Source organism: Dryas octopetala, chromosome 1 (genome assembly GCF_963921425.1).
Source record: "Dryas octopetala chromosome 1, drDryOcto1.1, whole genome shotgun sequence".
Taxonomy (NCBI): Eukaryota; Viridiplantae; Streptophyta; class Magnoliopsida; order Rosales; family Rosaceae; genus Dryas; species Dryas octopetala.
The window spans coordinates 6779671-6801199 of NC_141366.1; the positions used below are offsets into that span (position 1 = coordinate 6779671).

Consider the following 21529-nt stretch of genomic DNA (forward strand, 5'->3'; position numbering starts at 1 on the left):
CCAGAAAAAGCAGTGGCGTTTCAAGAGGTGTATCCAAGTACAGAGGAGTTGCAAGGTGACATTCTTAACATTTTGATGATCAAACCAAATCCTTTAAATCTTACTAAGGAAAAAACAATATCTAATAGTTTGGCACATATTTTGCAGACACCATCATAATGGTAGATGAGAAGCAAGAATAGGGAGTGTTTTCGGGAACGAGTACCTCTACCTTGGCACTTACAATAAGTTAATTCCCATATTTGAATATTTGTGAGATAAGCTTTGTCATAAAAGAGGAAATTGAAGATAAGCTTTCTCTTTTCCTCTGCAAGTCTGTAAAGATGTACTATTCATTTTGTTCCTACTTTCCTATTTTACTTGCGTTATTTTCCATTGATTACTGAGTTTGAGCTTTCGTTATTGAGTTTGAGCTGAATTTTTGTTTGTCTGAGTTAGTATGGCAGAGCTGGGTTTAGGTTGGATTTGGGTCAGAATTGTGTTTGGTTAAGTTGGCCTTTATGTATGAATTCAAGTGACCTTATGAAACAGTGTCTGTTAGACCTTTTGTTTTGCTGGATATGGTTTTTCACAGCTTCAATATCTTTGAGAACAGGTTTATGTTAGTTTATTTGGTTTGAAATTTATGGTAAAACAAGAGTAAAAATTGTGACCTGATCTCTCTCTCTGCCTTTTTTGTGTTTCTTTGATGAATGATTAAAAGTTAAATATCTAATGCTAAAAATCAAGGCAAAGATAGATTTGTTTAATCTTTAATAACTGTTTAGACATTTTATTCACTTTGTTTTTCAGATGAGTGTTCAATTTGTCCATTATTTGTAAGCGTAGCTTTTGTCAATTGTAATATAGGTTCTCTTTATTTCTTAATCTGGACAATACAATTCAGTAGATTCTTTTTATACTGTTATGGTTTGAATTTTTGAATCTATTAGAATCATCAAGTTACTGCACATTGAATCTGAAATTGGCATCCTGATTTCAATTTAGTAGAACAAATCTAAGTTGCATTTGAGGATCTTATTGAATTTTATTTAGAAATGTACAAGAAACATTACAATTAGTAAATTAAGTTCATTCTTATTGTTTAAGTTGCTTTCAATTGGTTAGAAGTGTTCCTTTTGATTAAATGGCTTAATTTGCTACAATAAATTTTAGCAGCCTCTTCATACATCTTATCAATCTCATTCAAATGAAATTTTTGCATTCATATGTTTTTTTCCTACACATTAAACAATATCTCTACACTTTTAAATTATATGGACTCAAATTTGACCATTTATTTACACTAACAAATAACATTTTCCAAATTTCCAGCAAAGAAGAGGACAAGCCCCCTGCAGAGGACAACAAGAAAGAGGAGAAGCCCCCTGTCGAAGACAGCAAAGAAGAGAAGACTCTCATGTAGAACACACCAAAGCAGATGACAAACCCAAACCCAGCAGCAATCAAGATGACACCCCCAAAACCCATTACGCCACCTGTGAACACCCATCCAAAATTTTTTTGAACAATGAGCGGTTGAATACTACTGATCTTTTGATTACTATGACGTGCAAATCTCTCACAAGTATTGTAATATTTTCTGAATGCTGTTTGGTTTATTAAGATATGATCAATATCTTAACATAACAACCAGTATATAAAAAATACCATGAATTCACATTTTGTAACTTCAACTTGGTGAAACATTGATGTCACTATTTATAAACATATTTAGATTTCCATGTATATATAAAAAGTCTTATCTTTCCATTAAATTTTTTTAAGCTTTCTATCATAACTTAAAACCTTTTTTTTTCTTTTTCTTAAAATAAACTTTCATTCAAGCATTCACCTCAAGTTGTTTTCTTCTTTTTTGACACAAGGGATTTGCTACCCACCCATAGGTGGGGCGGCCAGCTAAACCCAACAATTTAAGGTCATGTTTATTAATATGAAATGAGAGAAAAAATGAATCGGAGTGAGAAAAATAGGTGAGATAATGATTTGGAGAGGAGGAGAGTAATTCTCATTAAATTGTTTAATAACCATTTAGAATGAAAATGAAGTTGATTTTCATTCTTATGTTTATTAATTATCATAAATCGGAATAACTAAAAAGTTCGAGTGCTGTTAAAAAAAATTTATTTTCTTAATAGGTATTTTATAATTATTAAAAAAATTGAAGGTACTTTTGGTATTAATTAATGACTCACGATGGAATGAGAGTCAATATCATGTCTCTCTTAAGGAATGAGATTGAGAGAATGATTTCTCATTTTAGAGTGGGCCCCATTTATTTTTTTGATTTCCCAATACAAGTAAACACATGATTAAAGTGGAATGAGATGAGAATGACTCACATTCATTTCACTTCCATTCCATATAAGTAAACGTGTGTAAGAACACATCACCCACCTGGTTTAATTTTCGTCATACATTCTTGTGATGTTTTATATGTTAACAATGTTGTAATCTAGGGCGGCCAAAACGAAACTGATGATGTATTAATATACTTTCCAACCATTTTACTTTTGTTACATCCTTTTTATTTTTTACAAAAATTGTGACTTCAATTTTTTTTCATGAAAATAAATCATCAAAGAAAGCAAATTGCATAAACGCAAGCTTTAAAATAAAAAATAAAAAAAAATCCCTAACTCCTAAATAATACATTCTACCAGCCCAGTTTTTCAGCCATTTTTATCAGTAGATTACATAATGAAAACTTGCAAGACACAATAGAGTCAATGACAGTGAATGAACGGGTGTTGGGATTTATAGAGATAGGCTTTGACATGAGTTTAATGGGGAGAAGAATGTTACGGGGTAGTGCTTTTGTACACACACACATTTTTTACAATCAGACAGCATCTTCATGTCAACCTACAATTCACGATCATCAATAGTTACAAACATTGTTCTCTGGGTAAGGTTCCTCTAATCTACAGGGCAAAAAGATTGTTCCATTTTAACCGCTCTAGTCTATATACCCTTTGTTTTTCAAGTACCAAAGCGCCCCTTCTGCTGCTTGCTCTGCTGCTGCTCTCTTTTTTGTATTAGGTGCTCCGAAACACTCCAATTTCATATCTGGAGCGTCTTCTATCTCTAATACAACCTTGAAAGTGAATCTGCAAAGGATTTGAATTGAGCATAATAAAAGAAATCAGTACAGGAGTCTTATCGCAAAGTTTACACTTTTGAGAACAAGTTCAACAACTTATAATGGCTGTAAAAATGGTCTCTGCTCTTTACTGCTTGCACTCTAGTAATGCACGTGGATACATCATGCCAAACAAAAAGTGGTGGCAAAACTTTAGATCTGGTCTACAGTGATGAAACAGCATTAACTGGCAAGCAACACTGGTACAAAAATTGTTTAAAGCTAACAAGATCGGCAAGCTGGGGAGCAGAGGACTAACTCAATGTAGAGTGATTTAAACAAGGTACTTACTTTCATACCTCCGAAAGAACTTATTTTAACAATATCCAATAATGGGTAGAAATTTCCAGTTTCAGGCATCAATTCCAATTTACCACATCAAATAAGATTTCTTGTATATGCTGATGAGAACTTTTTTATTTATTAAGTTAGGAGTCAGCATCACAATCCTTTTCACCATTACAGCCCTTTTGTGTCTCGAAGAAGTCAATCATTGAGTGTAGATGATCTATCAGTAAGGATACTATATTTCTACAGCAAATGGAATTTATTTTACTTGATTATCTTTCTCTGCTGGCTGTAACCATACAAAAAACAGGTTGGACAAACCAGTCTGAACCCTAAGTATTCAGTCTTTAAGTATGCGTTTGATTCCTCTTAAGAAAATATTCTTCTAACAAACACCTTAGTATTATTACTATATATGATGTACTTACGATTTTAAGTGGCTTGGTCCTTCCTCCTTGCAGCATTCGAATGAAGGGGGATCCCAATAGTTAGCAGCACAGATTTCATACAAACGAGATCTTGCTGTTTCTTTGCGTGACTCACCTGGCAGATTTTCGGAGAGTAAGCAAATGTGAAAAAATGTCCATACTTCATTCCTTGCAAGTACAAGAAACGTTAACAGTACCTCCGGTTTGTGAGGTAGCATCACAGCTATGATTTTTTGACTGCTCGAAATGGAGATGAGGGCTTTCGTACAGATTTTATGCAGAAGAAGTGACCATTGCTCAGTTCATTCATAGAATGCAATTTGGAGTTAAAATTGCTGCCAGAAGGTTCTTGTACGCTTAATTTATCAAATCCAGTAACATCAGGAGGTACAACATCTATTGGTGTTTCATCATATCCAATAAGTTTGGCTTCCATTTTGCTGCTTGATTTTAAGACTTCCTCCAAAGATTTGGACTTGGGTATATTGCCTTGAGCCTGCAATTCCAATAAATGATCCCCAAAAACAGAAGTTAATTAATTACAAAGACTGAAAGTGAAATAAATACCCACCCCCCACCCCCCCTTCCTACCATTATTAGAGAGAGAATTAGAAATCGGAGAATGGGCACATTGGATATGCGCAGATTACAGCTAAAGTTTAGTTGATAACTTGATATAACAACTACAAAGGTCAGCATCAAGGCCCTAAAATCAAATTGATTCATAATATCATGTAAATAATGTTTTTCTTAAAAAAAAATTCCAACTCATCTCTATTACATCATTTTTATTCTAAGATTCAAAATTGTTAGAGAATACTGTTACTGAATACCAATTCAACACCCTTATCACCACATGGAAACGTTAGAAGTATTCATGTAGGCCTTTAGGCATGAACACAATTTCTCCTACTTTGAAATCAATAGATTCAACTTTCATTGACACTAGACATCAACTTTTGGCCCAACATGGTTAGACCTACTAGAACCAAAGTAAACACTTGTAGGAGCTAGTTTCAAAGAGGTTGAACGGTTGCATATAGAACATAAAGCATGTAATTTTACCTTCAACTTTGCGAAACCTAGTTGTGCAGAAGCTCTAATAGCATCCCTTTTGTTCAGGCTGGTCAAGGAAGCAGTTGCAAAAACATTATTCCCATTTACTGTTGCCTCAATAGAATATGCTCTACCCTTCTTTGATGGTAAAAAATTAAGATCCCATGTATGAGCTTGGCAAAGTTCTCGTAGTTCCCTAATAGGACTAAGCTGCAAGCTGGAAAAGCTCATGAATGGTTTCAGAAAGGATAGCATGATCTTCCAAACACGGTTCAAATTGAACCCTGTATCAAGAAGAATTGAACCCAGACAGGACTCTACGACGTCACCCAGAGCCTGAAGCAATAATTATAATCATATAAGACTCAGATGAAGAAGCATTACTAATTCATAATAACAAATTTATATACCTATTCTGTTTCCTAAAAAAACAAAAAATCACTAATTTATACTTCTACACAAAGGCATGCTCCAAAAAACCCAGAGGTTTGCTTCTTCCCACCACTCAGAACAAAAGAATTTAAACACCTTTATTTGCAAAGTTTCCTTTCTGTTAACCATACCATATAAAAGAGGATAACATTGCAACAAAAAACTTAGTATTTTTAACCTATGACCAAAATTTAAACACCTTATTTGCTAAGTTTCTGTTTGTGTAAATATGTAATCCTAAGCATCTCAGGCAATAAAACTTGTATTTTCTTTTAAACTGACCACAGCAGAAAGATTAATATATTAGGGATCGACCATATTATTTAACCAATGACAACTAAAACTTTTCCAAGAGCAGATGAAGTTGCCTACGTGATAAAGAAAAAAAGATTTACTAACCAGGTCTTATCAGTAAGCGAACAAAGAAAAAGTAACACAGAAGTCTAAATGCACACCTTTGGACATTTGGGCCCATCAAGCAGACCCCTTTCTGATGCAGGTGTTTCAATGAAGTCCACATAAATTTTTATAGCCTCTTCAAGGCTATCAGAATCACTGAGTAGAAATTTGTGGAAGCCTCGATCTACTGCAACATAAGCAAAGGCTTTATTATTCACAGACGCTGATCTTAAATCTGTCAATTGGCCCGGCTTTAACTTTGGATATACAGAATACAGGTATGAGGTAATCAGGTAGTCCAAGACAGCATCTCCAAGAAACTCCAATCTCTGATCAAAACCATCAAGGCAAAGCAAATTGAAGCAGCATAATACAAAATGTACCAAGGGCAGGCTAGTATGCCAAGGTTATTAAGCAGAAAAGAAAAGATTTTTGTTCAACACTTGGAAGTAAAAAATGAATATAGAGGGCATACCTGATAGCAGCCTCCTCCATGCTTGTTGTAAGACGGATGTACAAATGCCTGTAACAGCAGACCTCTGTGGAGAAACGAATGCCCTACAGAACTTTCAAGGGCAGCAATGTCTATGTGAGCAGCAAGTGGGAAGTATCTAGTGCTTTCTAAGCATACTCTAGAAACTTGTGATGGTTCAATGTCCACTTGTATGCCAATCCATCTAAGGAATGCAGTTGCAGCTTTAAAGCCACTGTCAACTATGAATGCTCCAACAAGGGCTTCAACAACATCAGAAATTGTTTTCTTATATAACCAATGGTGACCCTTATATTACTACATCTGACTTCACTAGAATTTGCATGATTTACTACACTGCATAAATCTTGAGAGCGAATAGCTCCTTTTGTCTCATGGTCACAAATATTTGAGCAAGGACGGCCTAAAGCAAAGAACTGAGAGGGTTCACATGACTGGTCCCGTATGTATACCTGAAAAAAGAGAGCCAAATTATACACTTCAATATTTAAAAAATACATAATTCTTGAAATTTATTTGTTTTATAAAAAATTAAAAATCAGTAAATGAAAAAAGGTGTTTATTATACTGAATACTTCTTTATGTGACAGTGTAGAACATATGGGAGGTGCCTGGACAAGATAGAGAAGACAACATTTATGCAGTAATGAAACACTTCCATGTCAAACCCCCTTATTTGTGTACATGACTGTTACGTAGAAGAGTCCTAAAAATGAATCACATGTTTGTTTTTTCAGTTTTTTGGAGGTAGCATGTTTGTCACCTATTATCCATGTGGGAAAGAGGCCCTTGATAAGACATGAGAATTAGCATCACTAGATAGATTTTATTTGTAGTAATTAGTTTCAGACCCCAATCGAGAAACATTCAAAGATCTAGAATTGATTTTTTTTTTTTGTTGGCCACACTAGAATTGATTAAGCTAATAGATAATTAAGAAAATCCAAAGTAAATACACTATATCAAGTATAGGTTGAAGTAAAACAACCCAAAAAACCAAAACTAACATACTAAAACAATGATAGATAAATGAAAATTTATAAAATAAGAATCATTTCCAAAACGAATAAAATGAAATAAAATCATACCTGTAAGTTGCTTCTAGTCGCTAGCTTGTATAAATTGGAATTGTTTACCACATTAGAACGTTTCCTTGTTAGTTCACCTTCATGAAGGGAATCCTGCAAAAGGAAAAGTGTCGTCCAACTGCAAATTTGAGGAAAGCATCACCAAGTATTTCAAGCCTTTCAAGGGAAAACCGTTCCTGGCACTTCTCGGTTGTGAGTGCTTCTAAAACCTTGCATGAACATTCAAAGCCACAGGATTTAGATTCATGTATAGACCAAGTCATTTGAAGATTTGGGTAGGTGTAATGACCAATTTAGATTAATAACTTTTTTATCAAAGCCAATACTCAAAACAATATCATGGAGAAAGGTCATACTCTCTGGGCAGTAACCTCAGCTCCCTCTGGAAATGAACCAGATAATACACGCTTCAGTTCGATGGCGACAAGCAAGTTTTCCAGACGGTGCATGATTGATGGTAACAGAGATATTGAACTCCCAATATCTTTTGAAAAGCCTATTACCTTCAACTCGCAAAGCTCAGGAGGCAAGTCAGTAAAATACTCATCTAGTTGATGTGGTCCTGTTGTGATAGCATAAAAAGCTCATATATTAATGACTTAAGTGGCAAGTGCACGCACACGCATGCACACACACACACACAGATGCAAGAAACATTCAGAAGAGTCCAAAGTCAAACAAAAAGCTCTTCTTTATAATTGATATTCTCATTAACAAGGAAAAGAAAAGTAATAAAAGTAGCAATCTAAGCAGGAATGAACGTACTTCAGCCTGTTGAAGATTATGCATCATGCACAGATTTCTTGTTAGCACTTCAGTTTTTTCATTCTATGATGCACATAAGAATGTATCCAGTTCACACAAAGAGCATATTTCTTCACAAGAAACCTAAGTAACATACTTCCTTAAATATCTTGTTTCCATTATTATGATTTATTTTTGAAAATTTTGTTACTGTTTCTTGCTTATTTTGTTGGAAAACAAAAGCAGAGAACAGGGGAAAAAAGATTACCAAAAACAACTTTACTGAATCATTAATCATAGCATTTGTAAGCATGATAATATGCATGCATGTCCTGATGTAAGTATGTATGTGTAGTCTGACAAACTGAATCAATGTACAATATGAAATTTTAATCCGGTCCAAAATACATATGTCAGGAACCAAAGTACAGAATAACCCCCCCCCCCCCCCCCCCCAAACAAAAAAAGAGAACTGTGACAGGAAAACAAAATCCAACAGAAAGAAGTTACCCAAATCTTCTGGCCTTTGGTTGTGTAGCAAGTTGTGCAAAGAGAAAAGTGGTTTTCCCCAGAGAAGCTGTTGCTCAGGGTATTTAAGATGAATGCCAAACCTGCTCCCAAAATTTAAGCAAAAGCCCCATAATAAATAAATTATAAGTAAAATCTATGAAAATAAAGTGCATTAAGACAGATGCCAAACGTCTATATCCACCTATATGTGTAAAATCCTTTCACATATAAAAAATTATTGCCAGTAAGCAGAAAAATTTAGAACAATGTAATATAATATAACATGTGCTCAGAAGGAAGATATAATGATATTAATGACTAAAAGTTATTAAGGAGACAGGAAGTCAGTTACCTACTTTTTAATTAAATGATCCACATAGCTTAAAGTGCCTTTATGTGGGCTGTAGGCATTTCTTCCACGAACAACATTGGTGATGAAGTAAAATGTATTCTTATATGGGCCATAAACTAAACCATTCTCAACATCACTTATGCTTCTGCAACCTGATGCAAGTTGAATATCCGAAGAAAGAAATGTCCCGTCAATTGCATCTCCTGGAGCTTATCATATTCACCCAAAGTTACTGGAAGCAAACGGTAGAAAGTTGATGAGCTCGATCTGCTAGAGTCAATCCTTCCCAATGGAACAAATTCAGAAACAAATTCTGTTCGGTTGAGGAACATTTCTTGAAATTTTTGTGCCAGCATGATCTGCAAACAGAAATGGTGAACATTGAGAATTTGAGATAGACGAAAGAAAAATTAATATTATTTTGAAAGCAACTATCTACTTCATCTTTGCCAAACTCTGCAAATCCTGATGGGACCAACTTTGTCATCACAGATCTACCATGAGCGAGATGAAGATCAAGTTCCATTGTTTCAGCCTCTACTGGGAGAGGTGCCTTGACAAATAGACCAAAGCTTCTATAGGTCCTGTCGTCAGGATCAGGAATAAATTTTATATAGTAAGAGCTGAGGGAAACAAGATCCTCCAAGTTAGTCCATGGCCCTTTTAGTGCAGCAGGAACCAGCATCTCATGTAGTTCTCCTCGTGAATCCTCATGTGGCACAAATAGAATCATAGATAATTAATAATGGGAATAAGAGAAACCTAAGTTTGAATAGCAAGTTGTCATTGTTCAACCTTCGATACTTTCAGAATCAGAAGAGTCTAGCACCAGCTCCTCTACATTTGTGTTATCTTTCTGTACCAGAGGGCATTGAAGATACACATGCCAAACAAGTGATCGGTTTTCAGAAGGTGTTTATGAAAGCCGGACAGAGCGAGTATGTTTCTTTTCTGTTTAGTGCTCCCAAGAGCTTGGGAATTGTTGATTACGCTGGCTCCAAGCTTTTACCATCAGGCATACACACGATTGTGGTTGGAGATCATGGGCTCTCATTCCCCGTTCAAGTCAACCTCAAGCACAAGTAATTGGTTATTGTAATCAAGCTTTTTAGTGGCAATTAGGTGATTGTGAATGAATAATTAGTAGGCTAGCTGTTTGTTGGTGGTAGCTCATCTTCCTCTTTCACCTTCAGGTTGTATAGTGTAGGCCCAAATGATCAATAAACTCCTACTTTTCATTTTGGTTTTTGATAAGTTTTCCTCTCTTGTAATCTAATTAATATTTTGTGTCACTGTTCTAGATTTACTGACTTTATTTCTTGTAAAGATGTGATCCATTAATTAGGTGAGACCATGTGAGAGATGTGGTTAATATACATGTAGGGAGACTGCTTAAAAATTAAAGGTTAAAATTTTGTAAGTAAATAATTAATCTGTTTTTTCGTTTTCCATTTTTAATGGTATGTTAGTTTCTCCAAGAGTTCTCAAGTAGTGAGAATAAATTTTCAAGGCAGAAAGCTGAAGCTGTCCAAGACTTTATAATACTGTTTACAGGGAAGTAGAATTAAGCTCATCTATAATATGAGGGTGTAAAGTGTAATTAACTTTGTATAATAATAATGAACTTGTTGGAAAGAAGGTAGATATTTGTTTTTAAATTAATTGGTCCCAAACTTTATTTAGATTGCAAAAGAAAATAGATCACTTCTTCAAATACAATTTCCATTTTCCTTTTGCTCATCAGACTCGATCTCATACACAAATACAATCATCCAGACCTGCAATGATGTTACAATCCACATAACTACACGTGTAATCAATGTTATGTTGTAGCATGTTGTCTGTAGAGAGTCCGGATCCTCTGTTCCCAAATTGTGTGTCCCCTCCCTATCCCCTGCTTTATATTATGACATCTGTCCTCACACATAACTTGGTGCCACATTCTACTCAGTCAGTGTAATCATCATGCACGTACAACGTTAACTTGAATGTAATTGCGATTAAAAGATATATATTGTTCTAAAATTTAAATATTTAACTGCCGAAGATGTTGAAACCTTTGTGACTCCCCCTACAATTAAGAAAACATCAGTAAGTTAATGAATCAAATTAATTACTTAGAGCACCTCCAACAGATCGAGGTTGCAAACAAAATTCTGTTTTTCATTGGTGGCTCCAATCAAAGACCGAAAAAAGTTTCCAAGAAAAAAGCTAACTATTTATTTACAAAAATAAATCAGCTGCTCCATCTCCAAGGAGTAACTCCTTTTCGCTGGTGAGCACTGCTCTATCTCATTGTTACTGATCAGTAGCTCTTGGGGCATGTTCTCCTTTTTCAATTCAGATAGGGCCATAATAAACCAAGGATAACCAAAACAATGAGAGGTTATAGATCCAATCAACAAAGACATTAGAGTATTTTTCTTTTGATGGCCAAGTAGTAGAGAATCTAAATGCATAAATAAATAATTGAGAAGTTAAAACTCAAGTTTTACGAGTCAAGCTCGAGCAAATAGGATAATAATGTAAACTAAAGATGGTCACAAGTTTTACAAATCAGCATAAATTCAATTTTCATTTGTATTTTCATGAATTTAATATTGTTTTTCTGTATTTGAGCTTTAACTTAATTGGAACAAACCAAAATCGAACAAAAACACAGTACAAATTTGAGTTGTATACCCCCATTTGCAGTTTGTCCTTTGCGTACAATTACATATCGTGCGGACGTTGTCGTTACGGATATTGCAAAGGCATAGTGGTGATACTGTGATACAGAGTAAGCTTGCCATTTTTGTCAATTCATGAAGTGAATATGTGGTTAGAATTTGAAAAAATTATAGGGTATAACCAATATAACACTACGTGGTATAATAAATTCAACGTGTAAGGTATTACTGGACGATGTGTTTATATTAGTAGAGTATAATATTAATAACATCCACTCATATTATAATAAATAGACTGGTTATACCACATGTCAATATAACGGTTATACAGAATAATTTCTCTAGAATTTGTTGGCACTTGGCAACCAATAATCTTCAATTGACACATCCATCACCATCTACTCGTCCTTCATGCACTATTTTCGCCCGGGGTCATTTTTATGTATTAGATTCGTGCAAGTTGTGATTGTAAGAAAAGTAAATAAATAGTTATTGAGGTAATCCAGTTGAAAGTCACTCAAGTTCGATTCATCCTCAAATGATCTAATTTAATAACACATTTAGTAAGAATACAATAACTTTTTGAACTATTATAGAACAAATTATTATTATTTGTTAGTGTTTAAAATAATAATCGACTGATCATGATGGTCAAGATGGTCTTAATCACTTATTGACCATCACATTTGGACCACCAATTCGACTACAGGCTTATTTGGGAGTGATTATGTAGAAAACACTTTTATTCAGTAAAACTTTCACTAGAAGTGCTTTTCTTAAAAATTCATAAATTTTTTTAAAAACAAATTCAAGTGATTATTGTTAATATACTTGGAAGCACCTAGGGGTCACCAAAAAGCCTAAGACCCGAAGCTCGACTGGCCCATTGGGCCCGAAGTTCAATCTGACCCAAAATTTGGGCCGGCCCAGCCCGAATAGTCATTGGACTGGGCTTAGGTCATCCCCTTGAAGCCCACGGATCGCCCGAAGTCCGGCTCGCTTAGGCCCGGCCCAAAGCCCATTAACACACAATATATCTTCAATAAAAAAAATATAGGATTTTGATTATGTTGTGAATCAAACATGAAACCTCATGAAACAAACTTCAACTTTTAACCAACTGAACTGACTAGTTTATTTGTCTAATTGGTGAATCAGAACATATTTAATAGATTTTTCATTTATATACTCTAATAAATTATTAATATACTTATTAAGTTATTATATAATACTATAATCATAGAATGTTAGTAAATAGTAATAGTGTAAACTGTGTAATACCATAAATAATAAATTTTTAAACTTATATACAGCATTACAAATTTACAACTATAGTTATTAAAGTTATTATAATAAACTTTTATAATATAACTATAATTAAAGTTATTAAACCACGATTGTTTATTAATTCAACGATATGAACCGTTCATTTTTTATATTGATAGTCAAAAATCATCCTTACAAAAAATCGGCCAAATAGAAATTCATATACCCATTCGAATGTTCGATTATCATTAAAAAAACCACGATCATTCATTAATTCGACCACTATTACGTCATTCTTACATCTTCGATTGAGCTAATTTTTTGCAAAGATTCTCTTTGAGTGGGGAACTAAAGTTTGAATAGTTCGGATCGTTGAAAACACGATCGATATGTGAGCTTCTACATATAAATACACTTGAAGAGTATAATTCTAATAACTTTCTCGTTGAAACCTTATTGTTTCCATAATTATGAAGACCACAACGTGATTTCAACAATCTGACCCGTTCATTTTTTATGTTCATAGTCAAAGATCATCCTTACAAAAAATCGGCCAAATTGAAATTCATCTCCCATTCGATTAATTATCATTAGAAAAACCACGATTGCTCATTAATTCGACCACCATTATGTCACTTTTATATCTCCGATTGAGCTCATTTTTTGCACGAATTATCTTTGAGTGAGGAACTAAAATTTGAATGGTTCGGATCATTGAAAACATAATTGCATCGTTTGTTTATAAAAATATGTAATAAAATATATAATAAAACATATGTACATTTATATTTTATTATAGTTGTAATGGTGTATATAATTTTAAAAGTTTATTATTTATGGTATTACACTATTACTAACATAATAGTATTATATAATAACTTAATAAACATATTAATAATTTATTGAAGTAAACAAACGAAAGATCTATTAAATATGTTATGATTCACAAACTTAACAAATAAACTAGTCAGCTCAATTGGTTGAGAGTTGAAGCTTGTTACATAAGTACTCATGTTCAAATCATAACATGCCAAAATCCCATATATTTTTTTTTGAAGATATATATATGTGTCTAAACAGGCTTTGGACTCATTCTGAGCCACCCGTTCAGGCCTAACCCGGCCTGGCTCTCCAAGCCCACAAGCCAAAGCCGAATGGGCGAGCCTTGGGCTTGTGTATTAAAGCCCAAGCCTAGCCCGGCCCAGCCCAAAAGTCCTATTGAACTCCTATAATTAAAGCCAGAGCCCAGCCTAAACCCAAAAAATTTGGACCGGATTGGCCTAGTCTGGCCCATTGCCAACCCTTAGAAGCACCCACCAAGTGCTTTACTCGGAAGTATTTCCAAATACTTGTTAGAACCCAAAAGTATTTCTTAATTTTTTTTATCAAATATAAATAAAAGTATTTTTAACTATTTAAAAGTGCTTTTAAATCTTCTAAAATCACTGTCAAATAAACCATACATCTTGACTTTAACTTAAACCATAAACGAGGTGTAATTCAGTCTCTTGGTAGCTCAAAAGAATCAAGATTATAAAGTTTTGGACGGAGAGATCAACAAAGTAGACAAAACGTGAAAAATGACTCATTTGGTGAAAAATCCCAAAGAAAAAAAAGGAGTCCATGGTAATATGGATGGGTGCGGCATCAGAATAAAAGAGCTCACTAAAAGCAAATAATTAGGAAGCATAATTGAAGAGATTATTAGAGTAATAAATAAAGGCAAGGGGCTTTCACACGAGGAGAGGAAAAGCGAGGAGAAGAGGAGAGGAGTCATTTCCACGATACGCATTCGTCAAACCTCGTGAAGGCCCACATTCCCCTGCACGCGTGCTTCATCCGACGGTCATCATTGCACCCGCAATACACGGAAAGCATTTCCAAGGCCCCCAATCCGACGGCTCCCACTCTCCGTGTTTGACTCCTCTCTGTCTCAGTCCCAGCACACATCCCAATAAAACCCCAAATTAAATTAAATACCCACCACCACCCAAACACGCCCTTCCATCTCTCTCTCTCTCTCTCTCTCTTCCACTACTAGTAGTAGATCTTGTTCAGCAGCGCAAATCTAGGGAATTTTTTTTTTCTTAGAGAAACCCACTGAAATCCGAAATCTGAAGTCTGATCCTCCATAATCGTTAACCTGGTTTTGTTCTGCAACCTTCTCAGAAAACCTAGGTTTTGCTCCACAAATTTGTTATCTTTTCTTCTGTAATTTTTTGTGGGTTTATTTTGGAGGGATTTGAGGTTAGATTTGTTTGTTTTTTGAGGTTGATTCCGTTCATGTCATTTCTTTTTAAAATTTTCCAGCTTGGTTTGATCTCATGAACTAGGGTTTTGAATAGGAATTTTTGTTCTTAATTATTATTAATTTTGTTCATTAACTGTTTTCTGAGTTTTTTTCTTCTGGACTAGTTTCTGTTTGGTTGCTGAGAAAACTGCGGAAATTAAGTGATGATTTTAACTTGATATTTGTGTTGTGATTGGATTAGGATCATTAGGATCAGTTAAGTAAATGGACTTTGCTTTGCTAGACTCACATAATGAAATTTTATCTATTTTCTTCACACTTTTTATCATTAGCCAAATTGGGTTTCTTTGTGTGTGCTATTCTGTTAACTGACTTATTTCAAAGACATAAATGTTATTTAATGTTAGATTAACCTTGGAAATTTTTTCCCGTTTTTCTTTTCCAGTGAAAGTTGGAGTTCATGCCCTATTAATTTGGAATTGAAGAAGTAAATCAAGATGCCGTGGACGTCTTCTTTTGTGAATTACAACAGGAAATGTGTTGGCTTGGTGGTGTTCTTTCGCGTCATACTGTAATTTGATTCAATTTGGTGAGACTATACTCTCCGAATTGCAGTTTATTGTACTTCATTTGCTTTATTCAAGTTATCTCTGCTTCTTTTATGTGCTCGTTGCCAAATTTTTCAAAAGATAAAGGAAACATTGTTTGGTTATGCATAGAAACAAAACAGGAACTCAGATGAACTGAAATGTTCCTTTTGTATAAGTAATCTTTCAATTTTTGTCTATATACATATCAAATGGAGCATTAATGAATGGTTGTGTTAGTTGTTGTTCTGTCAACCTCAATTCTAACAATGCCGTTTTGACGGTTTACTGCTGCAGGTGAAACTCTTTGGTGTTTGTAGAAATCCTTTTATTTGGTGATTTTTAAGGGTGGCTGGAGAAGTGAGAATGTACATTGGGCTAACCATAAAGAGATACCGAGCTATTAAAGAAGTTGGGAAGATTATAATGAGTGTCAGGATCATTGCCTACTACCAACTGATGCAAGTTTGTCAGGTACAACTAATATTCATGTCTCCGTTCTGCTGTGCTAATGCTCATATTCTTTTAGCTTCGATTGAATTCCATTACATGCTCAGTTAACTTCACTTGTTGAGTAAGAAGGAAAGATGATTGTCATTGAGGATTGTGAGAGAACTATTTCATATAGAAGCCATAGTTATTAGCATGTATGGTCGGCATGATGCTAGTTTGTTGAACTTTTATTCTTTCCAACAGTGATCAGATTCTTATGATTTGGGGACAAGTTACTTTGAAAACTATGAAATTATGCTTTTTTGTTTCTTTAATTTAATTGCAAAGTGTGTATGTTTTTTTATTTATTATTTAATTCTCTTTTATGCTTATCTTATTGCATTTTGTTGACAACGTGCTTTAGCATGTACCACTTTTTCTCATTGATGTCCTTCTATTTTTCTATTTCAGGCTGAATATTTCCGTCAGTTGCTTAAACCTGTTACGTAGTCTAATATCACAAACCGTCTGGACTCTGGGATTTGGGATAGACTGTCCTCTGGCTGTATTCATACATAAGAAAGAAGGCAGTTGTATTGATTTTGGTTGCTGGTTGTTAGGGAATAGGTGGCTTTCCTGTAGTAGAATGGCAATAACTTGATTTGCAAAGTAGCCCTGATACTACTTTAGGAACCTTCATCCAGTCAAAAGGCAAAGAACTTACACTCTAGAAACTCCATCCATCTATTTAGCTTTAAGTGCTTAGGATTTCTGATGCAGAGTGACCAACAATTTGACCCCAACAAGGCAGCACCCGCCTTTGCAAATCAAGTGGGTGATAATTACATGCATATTCCAGTTGCATCTGCATGTGGTGCAGGTTTACCTCATGATGCAAGGCACTTTAAACCTTTCCATGGTGTTGAATTTCAAACCTCTGACATTTGCCCGAAGAATTTCATCATCTTCGACCAGACTGATCACCGAAGTCAGATTATGTTCAATCCTGCAATTGCCCACAAAATTACTGGTCCTGCCTTTAACATCTGTGCAGCTTACATCCAAGACAATTTGAGATTGAATGAGGGAAATAATGATGATAGAGAATCATCATCCTCAATGAAGGAGGATTCAGATGATATTGATGCATTGCTAAGCTTGGAAGAGGAAGATGAAGAAGAATATGATGAGGAAGAGATCAGTACAGCACGAACTCATGGAAATTATGGGAGCTCATCTGATTCTTGCTCCAATTATGGTTTGAAATCCAGGAAGGATAAGTTATGTTCTTCACTTGAAAAATCGTCCGACATTGGTAGCAGCAGCAGCTGCGAAAGTGAAAGGAAACGGCAGAATATGAAGAAGATGGTGAGGGTGCTGAGAGGGATTGTACCTGGTGGGAATCAAATGAACACTGTCGGTGTTCTAGATGAAGCTGTTCAGTACTTGAAGTCTCTCAAGGTTGAGCTGCAGAAGCTTGGAGTTGGGGATTTGAATGACTAAGCTTGAACTTAAGCTATGGTGATAATAATGGAACTCTGTTTTCTATCCTCCCCCTCTTCTTAATGAAGATGATGATCCCTGATATTAGTACTCATATTGGGCCATTAGTCCTAATGGCAGTGGGTTATGCTCTGATTCTGATTCTGGAGCTTCCGGTTGGGATCCTGAAATTGTCTTCTAATGTCCTCTTCTTCGGAAGTGATGAGTAGGGGTGTTAGGGTTGATTTGTATTATGCTTACTCATTTCCTTGTTTTTCTTTTAATTCTGTATGTCAAGTTGCCTCTATCGACTGCTATATAATTATGCACCCTTTCTCTAGCCTTGGTTTGCTCAAATTTCATTTAAGTTATATTTGATGTTCCATCTTAATTTGCTTATACTGCTCTGGAATATCCTGTGGCGGGAGTCACCAAGTTCTGTTACTGTTTTATTTCTCTAATATGTACCTCATTCATCTGTTCGAATTCCGAGACATGAACATCATTGTCAACATGCATGGTGTATATTTTTTTTCTCACTGCCTTAACCAATAAGCAGCTATGTTTGTGGCAACCTTGTGTAATATCATTTATTTGTATTTGGTGCTTGATTCAGTTTGCCCCTTTCTCTTTTAGGCTCATATGGGTGCTTCTTTCTTTATGTGACCATGTCTGGCTGAAATCTGTGTCACTATCTTGGTGTTTTTATGTATGCTTTTCATTATCTTTTAAGGTGCTGGAATTGTAGGGACATGGATGGATGGGGCTTTTGCGTCCTCCCAAGTCCCATCCCTGTACTGAAGCCCCAATAGGCAGTGGTGTTAGTGGCGCACCACTGAAGACTTTTTTCCACTACCCATTTCCTGCTAATGTTCTCTGCCTTTAGGCCCCACTCTGAAATCAATTTGGTCAAGTTGGATGAGTGTCTATACTCCCCCTATGGGTTCTCTAGTCATTTCCTGATGACTTTTGCCCATCCATCTATTCACTTTATTTCCTTTCGAAAATTTGAAAGAATTAATTTATCTGAAAAAAAATTGAAAACAAAAGGAGCATCATATTTAAACAAATGAATTCATAGTTTGAATTCAAAAGTTTGTTAGCCATGACAAAATTATAGCAGTAAGATAACTGTCAGAGTAAATCGGAAAAAGAATGAAAACTTTCATTTGCGTAACTTGCCTATTTGAAAAGTTACCCCAAGTTGTACAAGATGCTGGTGGTGCACTGAAAATTTGATGGAGGCATAAATTACAAAATGTATAGTGGTTTTAACTTTAGAGTATAAGCACTATAGAACTTTCATGAGGTGGAATTTATGCAGAACCACTTATACCAGTGGCACTCGTAATTGTGAAATGGTACCGCAAATATTGTAAAAGTACAACTTGTCTAGCTTACACAATAAAAGTACTGCAAGTATTTAGCCAGTTTGGTTTTTCAAGACTGGTTGTGATTTTTGTTTTTGGTTACATTGGACAAAGGAAAAGCAGTTTGTTATATATGTTTTACCACTGATGTTATATATGTTTTAGGCTTTCTTGAGTTGTAATAATTTTGTGTCCCCAATGTGACAGGTGGGTGAAACTAACAGTGTTGATGGATGTAATACTAATACGTACTCTACTTGATGTAGGTTTTCAGCTGGGAAGTTAAGGAAACGTCAAATTCTGGTGAGGCTGGGATTGGAGTAGTTGTAAGGGATCGTAATTGCAGGGTGATTGGTGGTAATGTTTGCTGTTAGTTGCTTGGCTGATTCAATTGATGTTGTTGAGGCCTTGGCAGTGAAGAAGGCTTGTTATGTGCTATGAAACTTGAAATATATATTGGATGTGGAGGTGGAATCTGACTCTAAGACAGTGATTGATGCTCTTAACAAATCTTCCAGTTATATTCGTTGGCCAATTTCTCTAATCATTCATGACATTTGGGATGACTTGAAAGCTGAATTTTCCTCTGTTAGGTGGTCTTGGATCCAAGAGGAGCAAATGGTGCGTAACTTGGAGAAGAGATGAGAAGCATCTAGTCTAAGAGAATAGGAGATTAATTACACTTCAGGGAATTACCCTTTCTGGGAAAAGCAGCCAACTCTAGAAGCACTATTCTAGAAATAATAATAATAGGAGACAATATACTTTGATTATTTTAGGGATTTCAAAATAAATTACGAAAAAGTGTCTCTCCTACATGGATGATGCTCATGACAAAGAGAGATTTCCGGAGACAAAAAAGGAGCTGGATCCTCTTCAGAAGGATGAGGCACTGGCAACCGTCCCATTTCTTATATTGGGAAACACAACGATCGATTTAGTAATTAACCAAAACTAGAGCCCTGACTTGTAGCTAACAAATACACAAACTAGGAAAGAAATATTTACCATGATTTCATATCTTAACATCAAGGGCTGCATGACAGCCTCCTTGCACACCAACCGAATATCTTGCATACCCTGGTGGCTTTTCACCTTGGTTTAGGGGGGAGGGTCTTCGCAAATTTATGGGAGAAGAGAATGTTCGGCCCATTTTTTATGAAGGACAGTATTCTGGTGTCCAAGATTTTTTTTGAGGAAATTGGCACCACAGTACATTGCAGCTCATTATATTAGAGCAGCCTACATCACTACTCCACGCCTACGGTTCCGTTTTGAACTCGGGAAGAGAGGGTATGAATTGGGTCTTCCAAGTGTTTACATAAAGTACTTCAAAGGCCTGTGGCACTACATTGGCTCCCTATCCAAGAACACCCTGCACTTACTCATCGATCTTATATATACAGCCAAATCTCAAATTGTCCATTATGTTGTCTAAATACAAACACCTGCAGTCTTTGGATGAACAAGTTAAGGGTGTTCTTGGATAGGGGGCCAATGTAGTGCCACAAACCTTTGAAGTCCTTCATGTAAAGACTTGGAAGACCCAATTCATACCCTCTCTTCCCGAGTTCAAAACGGAACTGCAGGCGTGGTGTAATGATGTAAGCTGCTCCAATATAATGAGCTGCAATGTTCTATGGTGTCAATTTCCTCAAAAAAAATCTTGAACGCCAGAATACTGTCCCTCATCAAAAATGGGCCAAACATTCTCTTCTCTACTCCTATAAATTTGCCAAGAACCTCCTCCCAAACCAAGGCAAAAGGCCACCAGGGTAGCTACAGTTGCAAAAGAAGCAAGAATCGTCACCTGTGACAGTACTCAGTAGATAGTATACAGTCAATTATATATGGATGCACAGAGCAATTCAAAATGCACATAAACTGACACTATTATAATCAAGTTACTAAGAAAATTTATGAAAAACAATACAAAAACCAGCTTCTAGCATCATATATTCACATCAAATAAGCATCATCAAGAAAATGGCGATAAGATAAAAGGCAATAAGAAGAAAAATCAACATCGGTAAGAATCACATAAACATCATAAATAATGATTGTAATAAGCATCACATAAGCTAGCATCAATAATAATGACTATAATAAGCATCATCAATAATGATTGAAATAAGACAGTATCATTACTTTCATTTCATGAACTACCAAACATTAAAGAAGAGTTTAGGGAATACAAATCTGCATACCTTTTGAGAGTTTGCTTTGGGCTTGACCTGTGAGTAGATGGCGGCATACATACCAAGAATGAACATGTCAGTTTCTGTTATATCATATATCAATTCAAAATGCACATAAACTGATTTATTATAATGAAGTTACTAAGCAGATTTATCAAATACCACTGATGTAAAACAATGAAGTCCCATCATTAATTGAACATGTTGCATATGTAAGACCTTTGTTTGCTATCGGATCCATGACCATGCACTTAAGCCAATCCATCACCATCAGTTGGTAGCTAGGTAAGGTAGCTAGCTCATCATTGCCTATTTGAGGAGTAAATTCATTAAAACAGAGCC

At 35.3% G+C, this 21529-nt stretch overlaps 1 protein-coding gene and 1 pseudogene across 2 annotated transcripts; one reads left to right on the forward strand and one right to left on the reverse strand.

Moving 5' to 3' along the window:
* Positions 1 to 2681: 2681 nt before the first annotated feature.
* Positions 2682 to 9900, reverse strand: LOC147297101 (dicer-like protein 4; annotated as a pseudogene). The gene is made up of 10 exons (XR_015124067.1): positions 8937 to 9900; positions 8581 to 8681; positions 7683 to 7888; positions 7327 to 7535; positions 6221 to 6690; positions 5802 to 6074; positions 4924 to 5250; positions 4056 to 4354; positions 3859 to 3973; positions 2682 to 3110 (listed from the first exon to the last, which is right to left on the reverse strand). The product of XR_015124067.1 is annotated as a dicer-like protein 4 (transcript).
* A 4961-nt stretch (positions 9901 to 14861) lies between these two features.
* Positions 14862 to 17959, forward strand: LOC147297102 (basic helix-loop-helix (bHLH) DNA-binding superfamily protein). Its single transcript, XM_086228798.1, has 4 exons — positions 14862 to 15045; positions 15564 to 15707; positions 16003 to 16179; positions 16918 to 17959. Exons 3-4 carry the CDS (start codon positions 16072 to 16074, stop codon positions 17638 to 17640), a joined length of 831 nt encoding a protein of 276 aa, XP_086084924.1. The 5' UTR covers positions 14862 to 15045; positions 15564 to 15707; positions 16003 to 16071; the 3' UTR covers positions 17641 to 17959.
* The last annotated feature ends 3570 nt before the right edge of the window (positions 17960 to 21529 follow it).

What these genes read in the sequence shown, in the direction of transcription:
- LOC147297102 (XM_086228798.1), top strand. Translation starts at nt 16,072, where the DNA reads ATGTACATTGGGCTAACCATAAAGAGATACCGAGCTATTAAAGAAGTT. An exon ending in AACTGATGCAAGTTTGTCAG is followed by an intron (nt 16,180 to 16,917) that starts GTACAACTAATA and finishes TTTCTGATGCAG; the next exon opens with AGTGACCAACAATTTGACCC.